The 15,831-nt window shown below is 40.4% G+C and overlaps 1 protein-coding gene across 7 annotated transcripts in view; it reads right to left on the reverse strand.

The window, feature by feature from the left end:
• PSEN2 (presenilin 2) overlaps nt 1–15,611 on the reverse strand; it is a 29,006-nt gene extending 13,395 nt beyond the window's left edge. For 3 of the 7 annotated variants that reach the window (XM_088145980.1, XM_088145972.1, XM_088145947.1), the window contains exons 1-5: nt 15,472–15,611; nt 4,180–4,363; nt 2,599–2,831; nt 1,850–1,991; nt 386–453 (exon numbers count right to left, since the gene is read on the reverse strand). In XM_088145980.1, the coding sequence (XP_088002106.1) occupies nt 386–453; nt 1,850–1,991; nt 2,599–2,831; nt 4,180–4,323 (587 nt within the window). In that variant the 5' untranslated portion in view covers nt 4,324–4,363; nt 15,472–15,611. Of the gene's footprint in view, nt 1–385; nt 454–1,849; nt 1,992–2,598; nt 2,832–4,179; nt 4,364–6,840; nt 6,886–14,987; nt 15,175–15,471 lie in introns of those variants that run through there. The other 4 variants (XM_088145958.1, XM_088145963.1, XM_088145966.1 and 1 more) reach the window with 4 other exon arrangements.
• Between the last annotated feature and the right edge of the window lie 220 nt (nt 15,612–15,831).

Genomic DNA, 15,831 nt, shown 5'->3' on the forward strand with positions numbered 1-15,831 from the left:
CCATCTAACAACTTGGCATAGTTCTTAAGCAGCAACTGCTTTATCAGACTATGAGAAATATGAGAACGGAAGCAAAGCTCCAGCAGGCTATTCCCCTCTTTGGACCATATAAAGGCCCTCGTTATTTAGAATGAATATTCCTCTTTAAGCATTGGTACTTGATCTTGCTTTTTCCCCTCTTCCCTCCTCATGTTATTCTCTTTTTGTGTCATGTTGTTTCATCTTTTTTCACTGATCATATGTATGTTTTTCTGTTACTGGTTCAATCAGAAGAAAAAAAAACTTGCAAATCATTTAGCAATCCCTCATTAGAGCCTATACTATCTTGTAGCTATCCTGATTCAGAGGAATACTTAGTGATTTAGGATTCACAGCTCTCACTTACCCAAGGTAGATGTAAGTGAAGAGAAACAAGAGCATCAGCGATGAGAGAATCAGCCACCCGTGAATGAACTGCAAAAGATGACAATATGCTATTTACGTGCCTTCTTTGCACATCCCAAAGACAAACTACTTTGGCCTGGTTTTGCTATAGATCTCTCTTCAATTAGCTTCGTAGCTAAAGGAAGCCTTCCCCACCACATGCTAGCATACCTGGAGAGAGAGGGGAAAGGCTGCCTTAGGAAAACAAAGAAATGTACAACTTAAGAAGGCCTCAATACTACAAATGAAAGATAAAAAAAATCATAGCCAGTTAGAAAAAAAGGTTTTACTTTACCAATGTAAAAAGGCCAAAAGTTTTTCAGAGAAAAATTACTTTTCAGGGACCATGTATTTCTGTGCAACTCTGACAAGACTAAATAACTTGCTTTCCCATTCATTGGTTTTGCCACCTAATTCATCTTTAAAGTTTCTCTGCAGCCTGTCAAACAGTCCTGTTCCAAATGTCTGGTAGCATCTCCTTCTCTCCTCCTGCCCCTTTCTAAAACTTCTGCTTTTTCAACATTCTCTGATCACAACATCAACCTCTTAATGATTAGCCTTCTACTTGCCTTTTTAAAATCTCATTATATAAATAGATTGTATAGTCATTTGGAAGTCTGCAAGAATCATGGAGATACATTTTTAAAACTAAGTTTTAAATTTATCATCAAAAGTAGTTTATAAGTATTTATTTCCTTAAATATTAGGCTAGCCTTCTCTAACATGGTGCCTCCAGATGTGTTGGTCTACTATACTCATAACTCTCAACCAGTTGGCTGTACTGATGAGAAATGGTGGAAAATATAGTCTCAACATATTCTGGCAACAAGCTGGAGAAGGCTGTTATAGAATCTACTTATACTGTGTTAAAAACTCCCCCTTTAGAAGAATTCCATGCTTTTGATTTGATGGGTTATCAGCAATGCATATCTGTTTAAGAATGCAATTTCATGCTTCAACTTTTCTCAACCTATTTTGGAATGAAGGACCCCTTATTTTATCCAATAGTCATTCTTAAAAAAAATCAGCTCTTAAACATATAGAAAGGAACTCCTTACAAATCTTAATGTCAAGATAAACCTATAGAAAAATCTTGTTTACCAACATTTTGAATTATTTAAAATACTGCAGCAATAACACTAAGGTTCTGCCAAATCCTGTAAAATTCTTTAATATCCTTTCTGCTGTCAACATTTTTTAAAATGTGTGAATATATCACTTCTAAAAGTTTCCAATCTACTGGAAAAAAATGCAGACTAGCTGCCTAAAATGACACTACAAAGATATACCAGAAGGACCACTAAGTTGCTATGGTTGTTTTCACACTGAAGAAATGCTGATCACCATGGAGTGAAAAGTACCTGATAGAATTAACTAAAAGACATTTATAATTTGGGACCCTTAGTCAACATATTCAAAGCCTTGCCTTATAGCAACGATATTTATACAGCAAAACCAAAAAGATGGTCATCACTAGGATGACGCTGATCATGATGATGGTATTCAACACAGAGCTCAAGAGACGCTGGCCCACAAAGGGGGTATCTTCACTGAAGGGGGTATAAATCCTGAAAGAAAAGGCAAAATATCTTAATAGAGGAAACTCAGTGGCCACCAAGACAAAACCCAATCCCTCCAAAGTATGTGTTTAACAAAATACCAATCTTTAGCTCAAACAAACAAACAATAGAAACAAGGTATTTATAACAGAAGCAAGGTAGCTTTTGAGTTTATCATATCTTTAGGTAGAGTAGCATCCCCCAAGCTAGTATGCTGGATTTCCACTCATTAATTCCCATCCAGTATGGCCAAAGGGATTTGAACATCAAAATATCTGGATGATTCCAGGTTGGAAAAAGCTGAGTCATGCACAGAAGATTATGGAAATATCATTGAAGTACAGGGATTGTCAACTCATGAAATCCAAGGCTGTCTGTATTTATATAATTCTGGTTTCATGTGGATTTACAACAATACAAAATGTATTAAAAAGCTTTGAGAGCCTCTTACGACTGACTCCTGGATCTCTTCACACTTTACCACAAATTTACTATTTCCACTTGGGAATTATGGGAGTTTGCAATCCAAGCATCCCTGGAAGTAACTAAACAGAAGAAAATAAACTTAACATAAAGAATACATTCATTGTTTTAGAGCCTGTGAGGAATCACTTACAGTTGCCCATTCTTCTCAGTGTAGAAACGCACCGACTTAATGGTTGCAACAACCACAACCATGCACAGTGTTACAGGCACAAACAGCATGATCACATGCTTTGCTCCATATTTTAAGGTCAACTCTTCCTCCTCATTATCCAGCACAACTTGTCCCACTGCTGCTCTTTCTGGGTCAGGCACATGTCCCTCCGTTGTTTTATTAGAGCTGCCAGTGCTGCCTGTACGTCTATTCTGCAACAACAATGAACAGTAAGGGTTAGCAACTGTTGGGCAAATCTGCCTGCCCAATAGAGTTCTATCTGGATTGCTAATGCCTTCAAAACTTCTTGCCAAAAGTGGCCATTTCAGACATCTAGAAATTGAGAAGACAAAAGTATGGTAGGAAACTGAGTAATAAAAGAGTCCAAAGGTCAAGAAGTTGTCATTTTCAGAGGCAAAGGAACATGCCCAGCAACCACAAGGCCCCAGCTGACACAATCTGACAGAAGGGTGCACAAAATAATCCAGTTCAATACTACCTTCCTTCCCCATCCTTCATCCCCACAATCAAGTCTGAAAATACAATATGGGTTCTCACAATTGCATGATTGTCCTTATTAGTTGCTAAAATCTGCTAACTTCTCTCATGAATTGTAAAAACAAGAATCTATAGTCACTAAAGAGAATACAACACAACACAGATATACTTAGCCCAGTGAGATCACATCCTCATTTATGCAGTCATGTCATGTGGGGCTATGGGGGGAGTTCTTTGATTTCTCAGCCACCCACTGTTTGGGCACTGTCTGACCTTCTTTAAAAGTGAATGTGGGGTTCCTGGTGTGAGGAGGTGGCTGAGGCTCAAACACTTTAGCACAGCCAGTTCAGTGCTTTGGATTTCAACTCCCAAACCCTCAGCTAGGATGATTAACAGTCCTACTTGGTTGGAACATAGTCCAATACATCTGGAATGGGGGAAGGGTGGGAAAACTGCCCTAATGTACTTGAACATCTGAAGCTGCCCATTCTAGCCCTTTGAAAGATACAAAAGAAGGACTCACAGAAGATGAACTCACAGAGAGGACAGGATCACCATTATATACAATAACTGGATGCTATTCAGACAAAAGAGTGGATTTGTTTTCTGTTGGTCCATGGAAGACAAATCTGATTCTAACTAAATTTTAGAAGTTTCCTGATAGTACTGTTCAGCATTAGAACTTCCTTGGGAGTCAGTGAGTTCTCCTTTGCTTGAGGTATTTAGGTAGAGGCTGAGTAGCTGAGGACACTAATAGGTAATGGGATCATGGTCTGCAGATACTGCACTGAGCAGGAAGTGATATAGATTAGGGACCTTTTTCAGGGTCAAGACAAAACCTGAATGTGATTTAATTTACATGTAATTAAAAACTCATTTTCATTTATTAAATACAATGAATATCAATATCTCATACAATATGTATTAATGATTTCCCACTCTTTCCGTGCTAAACTTTTGGAGGGGCTCTGGGGCTGCATATAGCCCTAAGGTGACTAGATGACCTCCACAATACTTCCCAATTCTAAGAAAAGCAGCACATTCTTTTCCAAAGACCCTTACCCTATGGGAAAGTGTTTCTGCAGCTTCAGATGCCTGTGCTCCATCATGATAAGGAGGTAGAAGGGGGCTCTCAGCTGACATCAATGATGTCCTTTCATTGCAGGGTTCCTCTTCGCTGTCAGAATTGTTCATGAAGGCGATCATGCTTCCTTCTTCATGGAGAACTTTAACGACACCACAAACACTGTAGAAATAAGTGATGTAGAACAGTAAAAGCAAAACAAAACTGAAATTTGATCAGGAATTGTTTAAAGAGCCTTTAACAGAGTAGCTGGTAGCCTCCAAAACAGATGAATTTTCTTCTGAATTAACCAGTGTTCCAGAACTATTTAAAACCTTTCAGATTCATGTAAAGCTGATTTTTGCATGCTATGGTATGAGATGTGTTTTAAAAATTGTGTTGGAATTTAATTTTTAAAAACTAGTACTATTTTATAGGGCTTTTAAAACTGGTTCTAGCTGTACCTAGGTTACATTTTGGGTAATCCCAACTATTTAAATGGGCACACCCAATTATTTAATAGCCACTAAATTTGGAGAGCATAAGATTGAGAAAGGCTACCTTTGTATACCAATTATACCCAACAGAGAGAAATAAGTTTGAATGCCCTACTTTACCAATAACAGGCCCCTAATCATCTAGTCACAAAAATGAAAGATGTCATGTATTTCTTTTTCAACTACAGAAATTATTTCTAAATACAAATTTGTATACTGTATGCATAGTTCATGCAAAACTGTATTCTTTTAAAACTTCTTTTTCACGCTTAGGATGAATGATATATTTTAACATTAATATCAAAAAGGCCACTGAACTGCGAACGACAAACTGGGAAAGCATTAGTATGTATGGAGCCATACAAACTACAGCTAGTGGGAAAACCTGTTTTTGATGAAATCACAGGAGTTACTGTGGCAACATATTGCCCAACAGACATTTCCCCAAGCAGGCAGGTTCCGATCGCAGATGGCTGCCAGTGACAGTATGCCTGAGCAAGGTACTGTATAACATAATGAGGGCCTAGGTGGAAGAAAGAGAATTCCCACAAATTTCTCTGCAGAATTTCAAGCCATTCCCACAGCTGATTATACAGCAGCATCAGAACCCTGTGTCCTGGATAAGAAACCAACCTGAGTTCCAAACAGTAACACAAGAACCTACAAGAAGTTATCTGAGAAAGGCAAAATATTTGCCTGTTTTTAAGGCAACATCACTACCAAGTATAGCATGAGGAAACTCTTCACTTGCTGGGATGATAGTAAAGCTCATGTCTGAATGATGTATTATGAAGACAAGAAGCATCCGTTGCTATGGCAGCAGCCTTTGTTAGCCAAGCTCTGTGGTACCCTAGCCTTGCTTCTGGGCTTCTTTGCTTGGCTCTGCAGGTGATGCCATTAAGCAGAAGTGTTCCATCTATAGTTTCAGAAAGTGAACAGTATCTGGATTATTGCAGTCCTATATTCTATATGCTGGTTAGGCTCCTGGCTGAGAACCATAATGAGGACATTGATATGCCCCCTCCTTAAGCAGCTGACCTTGCATACAGGACAACTATCATCCAGTCTCCAACCTCTCCTTTTTGAGCAAGGTAGTTGAGCAGGTATATCAAATACAAAGGGTTTTAGAAGAAGTGTGTTATCTGGACCCTTTTCAGATAGGCTTCAGGCCTGGCATAGGATGAAAATTACGCTGGTCAGTCTTGTAGATGACCTATGGTGGACTTGGATAAAAGGAGTATGACCCTATTTGTCCTGCTGTAGCTTTCAGGGCTATCAAATATGGTATCATTCTGGATGGGCTACAAGGGTTGAGAATTGGCAACACTGTTTTGCAGTGTTCACCCACAGTGGATGGTTTCAAATGATGTGTGTAAGAGAGAAGATGACAAGCCCGCAGACACTTATTTAACAACTACATGAACCCATGATGTCATTCAGTGGTTTGAGGTATAGTATCAGCTGTATGCAGACTGAATGGGAGATGCATTAGAAGTCTTTATTGGAATCTAGATGGGGAGAAACAGGCTGAGACTTAATGTCCCCTCATTTCTAGCATTAGGGAACAAATCAGTCTCTCTCAGCCTAACTTTACTCAAAATTTATAAGGAGAGCTCTATATCAAGACTATCAACCATCTATCATAGGACCTTCAAGCACTCACACAAGCCCCATTTAAACTTTTGCACTAATGAGCTCTACAGCATCTGGTATGGAAAGTGATATTTTGCCAAGTGGGTGTCAGAAACAGGTGTGCTCTCTATACAAAAGAATTCTGTGCCTCTAGCAAGACACCACCACTGTGTGCCTGAACCCATCTGTCATGAAAAAGATGAATCTAGTCTTTTACCATGGGCAGGAAATTATCCTCCCCTCATTCTACCTCAACACCAAATATAAATTAGAGAAAGATTGGCATGAGAGGAAACACAGATAAGTCATCAAGATCTGAGCAGAGTAGTGTCAGCTTGAGAACTGCTAGCCTTACCAGAATAACCCTTCTCCACAGAGAACTAGCCTGCTCCTCTAGAAACACATCCACCATGTCCACCCTCAACGCTACTGCTCCCCTGGAGAAGGAATCTCACCCCCAGAAACAGCTTTGGTATGTACCATTTCAGAATGTTCTGGCTCCCCTATAGGAAAGTGGTATGTTGGACTTACCCTGAAGGTCCTTTCACTATAACAAGGACAAGGCATCCAGCCCACCTGGCCAATATCAAAAAAGGAGAATTGCCCATCAGTGTTTGCACAGTCTGACATTTATCCCCTTTACCCCTATTTTCCAAAGTTTTATTTCTTTGAGCTCCCTTTCTGGCTTGTCATTCTTAAACTCAGGAAGATAATTATTTCCTTCAACAAGCACTGACATCAGATTCCCTTCTAGCTCCAGAGTGAAGGCTGGAAATGGAGAGAGGGAGATACCTCACTTCAACCCTCATTCATCTCCTCTGTAGAAAAAGGACCTTCACAATAAGAGCAATGTATCTTTCTCTTCCCCAGAAGTCCATTTAACAGCTGAAAATCATTTTGGTAATATTTAGGTCATTTACTTCTCTTCCAATATCTGACTGAAAACAAGCAAGAACAGAGAGCAAAGAGGCTCAAAGACCTCAGCAACTCTCAGGACCCACAGTCTGAGAAGAGCTGTCCTAGTATTTTTATGCACCACTAGGAGGAACAGGAAACATTTTGAAAAACCTGTGGATTCCATGTGAATAAAGGCAAATTCAAACAAAATGATGTGCTTGGTTACTTTAAAATGTCACTGTGTTCTTCTAACCGGAAGGTGATAATATGCAAATCTCCTATGGAACGCATGTCAAAGGAAAATCAAACAAGACATCTAGCACCAATAGTTACATAATAAAGATGGAAACTACAGCTACTGTTACAACGCAGGCTGTCAGCTCCACAAAATATCTTTCTGGCGAAGATTCTACTGGGGTTTTTTTGGAGCGGGGAGAAGGTTTATTAGACTAGCTCATTATATTTGTCTTAAGGAAGCCAGATTGGGCTGAGAAAGGAATGTATGGAAACGATAGCTTGGCAAGCATCTGATTTACACTTCCAATACATGACATGTTCCTCCACTGTCCCATTCTTCCCAATTTTGTTTTCCTGAAGTGTGATACCAAAGTGATGCATTTAGCTCCAGCTACTTACATATCACCTAAGAGTTGAAGAAAAAGTGGGAAAGACGAGGGAACAGATTGACAAACAACACTATAAAGAACGCATTTTTCCCACATGCTGGCTTCTGTAATTCTCAGTCAGCATATAGAACCTCACACCAAGCCTGAATCCCCAAACACAGAATATTACTATATACAGTACTTTGAAATACAATAATTATGTACAGAAAGGAGACTCACATATTGGGGCTGTTTTCAAATCTCTGGATGCTGCTCATTTTTTGTCACCAATTTGTTTGGCTACTTACTGCTTTGAACAATGCCTGCAAGATTAAATCTCCTGAGAATCAGGGACCTGGATTCTATCCAGTGATTTATTTGGTGTTTTACTTTATTATAACCTAGACCAAATTGTTTCATTTAACAATTCTATTTCTTGCTATTGATATGGGGAGCATGTGCTCTCAGCATCCTCTAGCTCACAGATACTGTGGGCTCATTCTTCTCCTCTGATCAGCTCACATTATTTTCTCTTCCATTTTACTTGTACACACAAAGCAGAAAACTTAAGAATGGGACAACATTAAAAAAAAAAAAAAAGCTATGCAAATCTACCAGACATAAACATTACCAAACCTTGGCTCAGACAGCTGCTGAATGATTTTTCCTTTGGGCCAACAACCATCAACAAAGCTTCCCAACATCTGTGAATGGTCCAAGGATTGTGAGGGCTTCCCCTAAAGCAAGCATGACTAATGAATTGCAGTTTAGGATAAAGAGAACCCCAAGGACTCCACAATCTTTGCTATGTCTAATCTTCTGATAATTGTTCCTCTCAGCCTCATTCCATTATAAACACAAAGATCAACTGGTCATCTTTGAAGTCCATTTTTTAAAGTTTTGCATAAGAACTCCTGATAATTCCAGTACAGATTGGATTCATATTTCATGCAATGCATGAATCAGTCCAATGTGGTTTGTAAACCACAAGGTATGGCTTAATCCAGCCAGTCACTGTTGCTTATTCCACAAATCATGAATAATCATAATATATTATTATTTATTTAATTTAGGCACTGCCTGATTCCAAAATGACTCTGGGTGATATACAATTAATAAAAAGAATAAAAATAGAATTCAATAATTATGGGGAAAAAAGAAATCATAGCTTAGCTCCAAGGAACTGAAGAATTGTTCTTTTGTTCATAAGCTACAGTAGATAACTAGTTCCACCCACACTCTTTCTTCTTCACCTGGTTCTCACTGGCAATCCTTGGAATTCTAATAAAAGTCACACAACAATAAAGCCTGAGTTATATTCATCCCTGGTTTAAATCAGGTAGAAAAAAGAACTCATGGATATTGCCAGAAGCCACATTACTAGTGAAAATATACTGGTTTGATTAAAAACAAAACTTTATATGAAATAAAAAAATGTTTAGAGTGAACAGACTTGAGCAGATCTAGTTTATCTATTTAAAAACACAATATAACTTCTCTGCTTGCAAAGATAAACCACATCCTTTCTCTGCAGAGGTATTTTCCATTTGCTTTTAATGCCAATATACAGGTACCCTTTTCTGAGCCAAGAACAATGTCAAGTTTGAAAGAAAAGAAAAAAAAAAGAAAGCAAAACTAATAAATGTTAAGACTGCAAATCTTATATTTAATTCATGCTTATTTTAAGTGGAAAGATAAGTCCTAATATCAACACCCAAAGATGGGTATTTGGAAGTAAGTCTCATTTTCAACAAGGCTTACACCACATTAAGTGCATGCAATTCAAGTACTTGTGTGGCTTCCACAAAGAATGTCTGCCAGATTCCCTGTCCCGCTTAATTTTGTACTTTTCCAACAAAAAGATTAAAAATGGGAAGCTAACATGTGGCAGCTTTCAGCATTATCTTTACTGTCCCAAATGCTTGTGAGTCACAAATATGTCCTCATACCTTTCTTAGATAATAGAAATGATGTAGCTCAATGCTGTCTGAAAATGTCTGGACAACTGTAAGCAGGGTTATTTTGCATCATCCTTCAGAAAAGAATTCAGAAAAGAATTGAAATGGACGGGAATGGGTGAATTTAATTCAGGTGACCATTATATCTACTACTGTGGGCAAGAAACCCTTAGAAGAAATGGAGTTGCACTCATAGTGAATAAGAGAGTGGGACAGGCAGTAGTGGGGTACAACCTCAAAAATGACAGAATGATCTCAGTGCGTATCCAAGGCAAACCATTCAACATCACAGTAATCCAAGTCTATGCCCCAACCACTGATGCCGAAGAAGCTGAAGTTGACCGCTTCTATGAAGACCTACAACACCTTCTAGAACTAGCACCAAAAAAAGATGTCCTTTTCATCATAGGGGATTGGAATGCTAAAGTAGGAAGTCAAGGAGTAATCGGAATAACAGGCAAGTTTGGCCTTGGAGCACAAAATGAAGCAGGGCAAAGGTTAATAGAATTCTGTCAAGAGAACAAGCTAGTCATAGCAAACACTCTTTTCCAACAACACAAGAGACGACTCTACACATGGACATCACCAGATGGTCAATACCGAAACCAGATTGATTACCTACTTTGCAGCCAAAGATGGAGAAGCTCTATACAGACAGCAAAAACAAGACCAGGAGCTGACTGTGGCTCAGATCATGAGCTTCTTACTGCAAAATTTAGGCTTAAATTGAAGAATGTAGGGAAAACCACTAGACCACTCAGGTATGACTTAGATCACATTCCTTGTGAGAACACAGTGAAGGTGATGAATAGATTTAGAGGGTTAGATTTGGTAGACAGAGTGCCTGAAGAACTATGGATGGAGGTCTGTAACATTGTACAGGAGGCAGCAACTAAAACCATCCCAAGGAAAAAGAAATGCAAGAAGGCAAAATGGCTGTCTGATGAGGCATTACAAATAGCTGTGGAAAGAAGGAATGTGAAAAGCAAGGGTGAAAGGGAAAGATATAAGCAACTGAATGCAGATTTCCAGAGAATAGCAAGGAGAGATAAGAAGGCCTTCTTAAATGAATAGTGCAAAGAAATTGAGGAAAACAATAGAATGGGGAAGACTAGAGATCTCTTCAAGAAAATTGGAGATACGAAAGGAAAGTTTAGTGCAAAGATGGGCATGATAAAGGACAAAAAAGGCAGGGACCTAACAGAAGCAGAAGAGATTAAGAAGAGGTGGCAAGAATACACAGAAGAACTCTACAAGAAAGATCTTAATGTCCCTGATGTCCACGCTGGTGTGATCACTGACCTTGAGCCAGACATCCTAGAGAGTGAAGTCAAGTGGGCCTTAGGAAGCATTGCTAACAACAAAGCTAGTGGAGATGACAGTATTCCAGCTGAGTTATTTAAAATACTAAAAGATGATGCTGTTAAAGTGCTGCATTCAATATGCCAGCAAGTTTGGAAAACGCAACAGTGGCCACGGGATTGGAAAAGGTCAGTTTACGTTCCAATTCCAAAGAAGGGCAATGCCAAAGAATGCTCAAACTATCGCACAATTGCACTCATTTCACATGCTAGCAAGGTTATGCTCAAAATCCTACAAGCTAGGCTTCAGCAGTACGTGAACCGAGAACTACCGGATGTACAAGCTGGGTTTCGAAGAGGCAGAGGAACTAGAGATCAAATTGCCAATGTTCGCTGGATCATGGAGAAAGCACGAGAGTTCCAGAAAAACATCTACTTCTGCTTCATTGACTATGCAAAAGCCTATGCAAAAGATTGTGTGGATCACAACAAACTCTGGCAAATTCTTAAAGAGATGGGGGTACCAGACCATCTTACCTGTCTCCTGAGAAATCTGTATGCGGGCCAAGAAGCAACAGTCAGAACCGGTCACAGAACAACCAATTGGTTCAAAATAGGGAAAGGAGTACGACAAGGCTGTATACTGTCACCCTGCTTATTTAACCTATATGCAGAGTACATCATGAGAAATGCCAGGTTGGAAGAATCACAAGCCGGAATTAAGATTGCAGGGAGAATCACCAATAACCTCAGATATGCAGACAATACCACCCTAATGGCAGAAAGTGAAGAAGAACTAAAGGGCCTCTTGATGAGGGTGAAGGAGGAGAGTGCGAAAGCTGGCTTGAAACTCAACATTAAAAAAACTAAGATCATGGCATCTGGACCCATCAATTCCTGGCAAATAGAAGGGGTAGAAATGGAAGCAGTAACAGACTTCATTTATTTGGGCTCCAAGATCACCGCAGACGGAGACTGCAGCCATGAAATTAAAAGACGCTTGCTCCTTGGGAGGAAAGCTATGGCAAACCTAGATAGCATATTAAAAAGCAGAGATGTCACCTTGCCGACAAAGATCTGCATAGTCAAAGCTATGGTTTTTCCAGTAGTAATGTATGGCTGTGAGAGCTGGACCATAAAAAAGGCCGAGCACCGAAGAATTGATGCCTTTGAACTGTGGTGCTGGAGAAGACTCTTAGGAGTCCCTTGGACTGTCAGAAGGTCAAAACAGTCAATCTTAAAGGAAATCAACCCTGATTGCTCATTGGAAGGATTGATAATGAAGCTCAAGCTCAGATACTTTGGTCACCTAATGTGAAGAGAGGACTCTTTGGAAAAGACCCTGATGCTGGGAAAGATCGAAGGCAAAAGGAGAAGAGGACGGCAGAGGATGAGATGGTTAGATAGCATCACTGAAGCAATGAGCATGAAACTGAGCAAACTCAGGGAGGCAGTGAAGGACAGGAAGGCCTGGCACAATATGGTTCATGGGGTCACGAAGAGTCGGACACGACTTAACGACTAAACAACAACAAATCAGAAAAGTAGGTAGAGAAGGTAGCAGGTAGCATTCTGGTAAATTGGTACTTCTTATTTCACACATGGCAGCCATTTTGTGAATGCAGGCTCATTCCAGCAGCCTTTTGTTAGCACTTCCAAAACATGATTTCAAAATTCCAAATGTTGCCACTAATCCCCAAAGGTTGAGGAACCCCGTTATACTGGTCTGTAGCATGAAAAAGGCTCCTTCTCATGACTTAGTTAAAGCATCATCCACCATACTAGCATAAAACCTACTGTTCCTACTGTCAATCTGTATCCCGCCAAAGGAAGTATTCCCCCTAATGGTGGTGCCCTTATTTATTGTGCACAGAACATATTAAGGGAATGGTGGATTCTCTCTGGCTTTGCTTTCCTCAACAAATATCACCAACTGGCAGGAAAATATCTACCAATCACTCTCCCTGACCATGAATGGAACTGCAGAAGAAGCATAGTTTGATAAGTGGCTAGACCTGCAGGTTCAGGCATCTTCAAAACTTCCTTAAGGCTTTGAGAAGCTCCAGGCAGTTCTTCCCCAAGCTAGAAGAGGAGGCAAAATACAAACGCTGATGGGTTCCTTCAACGCCTTGTTTATCGATGCATAAACAGTTGTATCCCCCCTTCCACTGCTTCCTCTCTTGGACCTGTAAGCTGTTACATTTGACTAGGCACGGGGGTGAGGCTGCCTGGGGTGCACACCCCAGTGCCTGTCAGCTGTTAAGTCAAGGTATTTTTAAACACAGGTTTAGTACTCTTCTGAAAGAGCACTACACTTATGTTTAAGAATAGCTCAACTGACCAACCACATGGGAGTGGTTCCACAGTGCTATAGGAGTTTTCCTGTTACACATGATTTCTAGTGCCTGTCACCTGTTAGTTGGGGTAATTCCTCTCTCAAAGTCAGTTCTCTTAGTTGGGATCTCTGAGCTGATCCCGAATGAGTCCAGGGGGAGAGGTTTGGAGGACTCAGATACTCGTACTACCCAAGTCAGCATGGTCCTGGAGGGGAGGAGCTATAGCCAGCTAGGGAATTCTGGGAGTTGAAGTCCACACATCTTAAAGTTGCCAAGTTTGAAAAACACTGAGCTATAGTAACCAATAGATGCTGCATTAATTCCACCCCTTAGCAGTCACCTAACTGCAACATTGGTAAAGCACATCAGATTGTACCTATGATAAAATGTACCTAGCTTGTTGCCTACTTAAGGAAGAAAATGCTGCTTCAAAACAGAACTAAGGATGACTTATGGTTGCCATGGTATAAGTTAGGGATGGGATGAAGACAATATTATGAGCACATGGCAGAAAAAAACAGGTTGCCATAACATTCATGTGTGCTTAGGAAAAAGTGGAGAAAGACTTATGGTATGATTGTAATTCCATAAACACTTAACTTGGGACAAATTTCATTAAAGAAAATGGGATTTACTTCTGAATAAGTCTGTACAAAATTGGTCTGTAGATGTAAACAGACTTTAAAAAGACTTAAAATGCTTGGAGAAAAATTTCACTTTCCACAATATACGCTAACCTTTCCCAATCTGTTTAAAGCCTTATAGGTTAAAAATAAGTTACTTAATTTGGTCCAGAAGCAAATCAACAACCAGTACAACTCTTTCAGTAAGTGTTATGGGGATTCAGCATCACACAGCCTAACCCTGTCTTTTGTACTGGCTGCAGCTTCCAGACTAAACAGCCTCACACAGAACACATTACAGTAATCAAGATGTGAAATTAAAAAAGTATGTTGTGTTTTAACCTGCTAGTAAATTAGCACCAACATTAAACCCATTCAGTTGTAACAAAAAGGGGATATAATCTCACATTTGTGGTTTAAATTAAAGTGTTTACTAACTCCAGTTACAATAATGGGATAAAGGGCAAAGCATTTATAACTTATAGTGAAACCCTGAAATCCCTCAGAGCTTTTTTACACTGCAAAGAATAACTGTTATACTCTAACTCAAAAACAATTAAACCTGTCACACAGTTACGGAGGAATATGGTATGATGAGCCTCAGAACCTGCATTCTCTAACCAAACAAATCTGTTCCAAAACTAATTGTACTTGATAACTGTTTCACACAATATAAACTCTTTACAGGGATGACACATCCCTGAAGGAATGTGTAAAGTAAGCATATACTGTACGTGGAACAGAATGTAGTACAATCCAACTTGGGAAAGCATGCAGAGAAAACAGTTGAAAATTCTGCAGGACAATTACAACTACAATTAAGCTGATTTTTTTCAGGGCTCCCAGAATGCAAAGCCACAATTTCTCGTGTAAAGCACATCTGGCTAAAGAAGCTTTTCCAACCCTCTTTCTGTTTCTTCAGACATAAAACAGTGGAAACAAACTGAAGAGGTCCTACCTGACCTCTTAGCATTAAAACTGGCTGCCCGGACAGCACTTGCGTGTTATTCACTGGAGGCGGAGAAAGAGATTTTATGTCACCAGAGCGGCGGAGAGCATCACTTCTGAGCAGAGGAGGCATCTGACCGCATGCTCCTCGCATATTTACTTCGAAAGCAGTCCCGGTCCTTCACCTACTGTCGTCATTCCCGAGGGCTGCAGCCTTAATCTTAACTACTCCCTAAGGAAGGCCCCATAGAAGGATGTTCGCAGGAAGAGCCATTTTCACACCGAAAGCTTCAATGAAGACCCTTTTCTACCGAGATTGCCCGCATGCGCTCTACAGGCGGCAGCTTTTCACTGATTCAGCCAAGATGAGGAAATGCAAAACGTCCCAAGTCAAGGTCTCCCAGAAGCCGGCCCGGGAAGCGGATGCCCACGAAAGAGGCCGGGCTGCTTCTCCGCGGAGCGCGCGCCGAGACCCGCTCCGAAGGATCTCTCACCTGCCTGCTGCACGCTGCTCGCCACTCCGGAGAGATTCCACAGTGATGCAAAACCCGGATTATCGGGGCTTGTTTACCAAGTCCTCCCTACGGAGACCGCGGCGATTCGACGCCCTTCATTAGCTGCGGCACGACCTATCTCGGAAGGGTGAGTTTGGATTAGTGCACCGTATTATTGCCCCAGCTGGCTGTCACTCACAAAACGCCTCCTTCCTCAATTCCTCATCCAATGAAGAAGAACGGCCGGAGGAGCAGTTTACCAATGGAGAATGAGCGCTGTCAAGCAGAAGCGGAGGGGAAACCGGGGTTAAAGTCAAGCCCAGCGGATCAGTGGCTTGCGGGCATTACTACGCGAGGTGC

This window comes from Python bivittatus, unplaced genomic scaffold (genome assembly GCF_059951505.1).
Source record: "Python bivittatus isolate LINGU-HERP-01145 unplaced genomic scaffold, Pbiv_v1 ctg000020_np1212, whole genome shotgun sequence".
Classification (NCBI taxonomy): Eukaryota; Metazoa; Chordata; class Lepidosauria; order Squamata; family Pythonidae; genus Python; species Python bivittatus.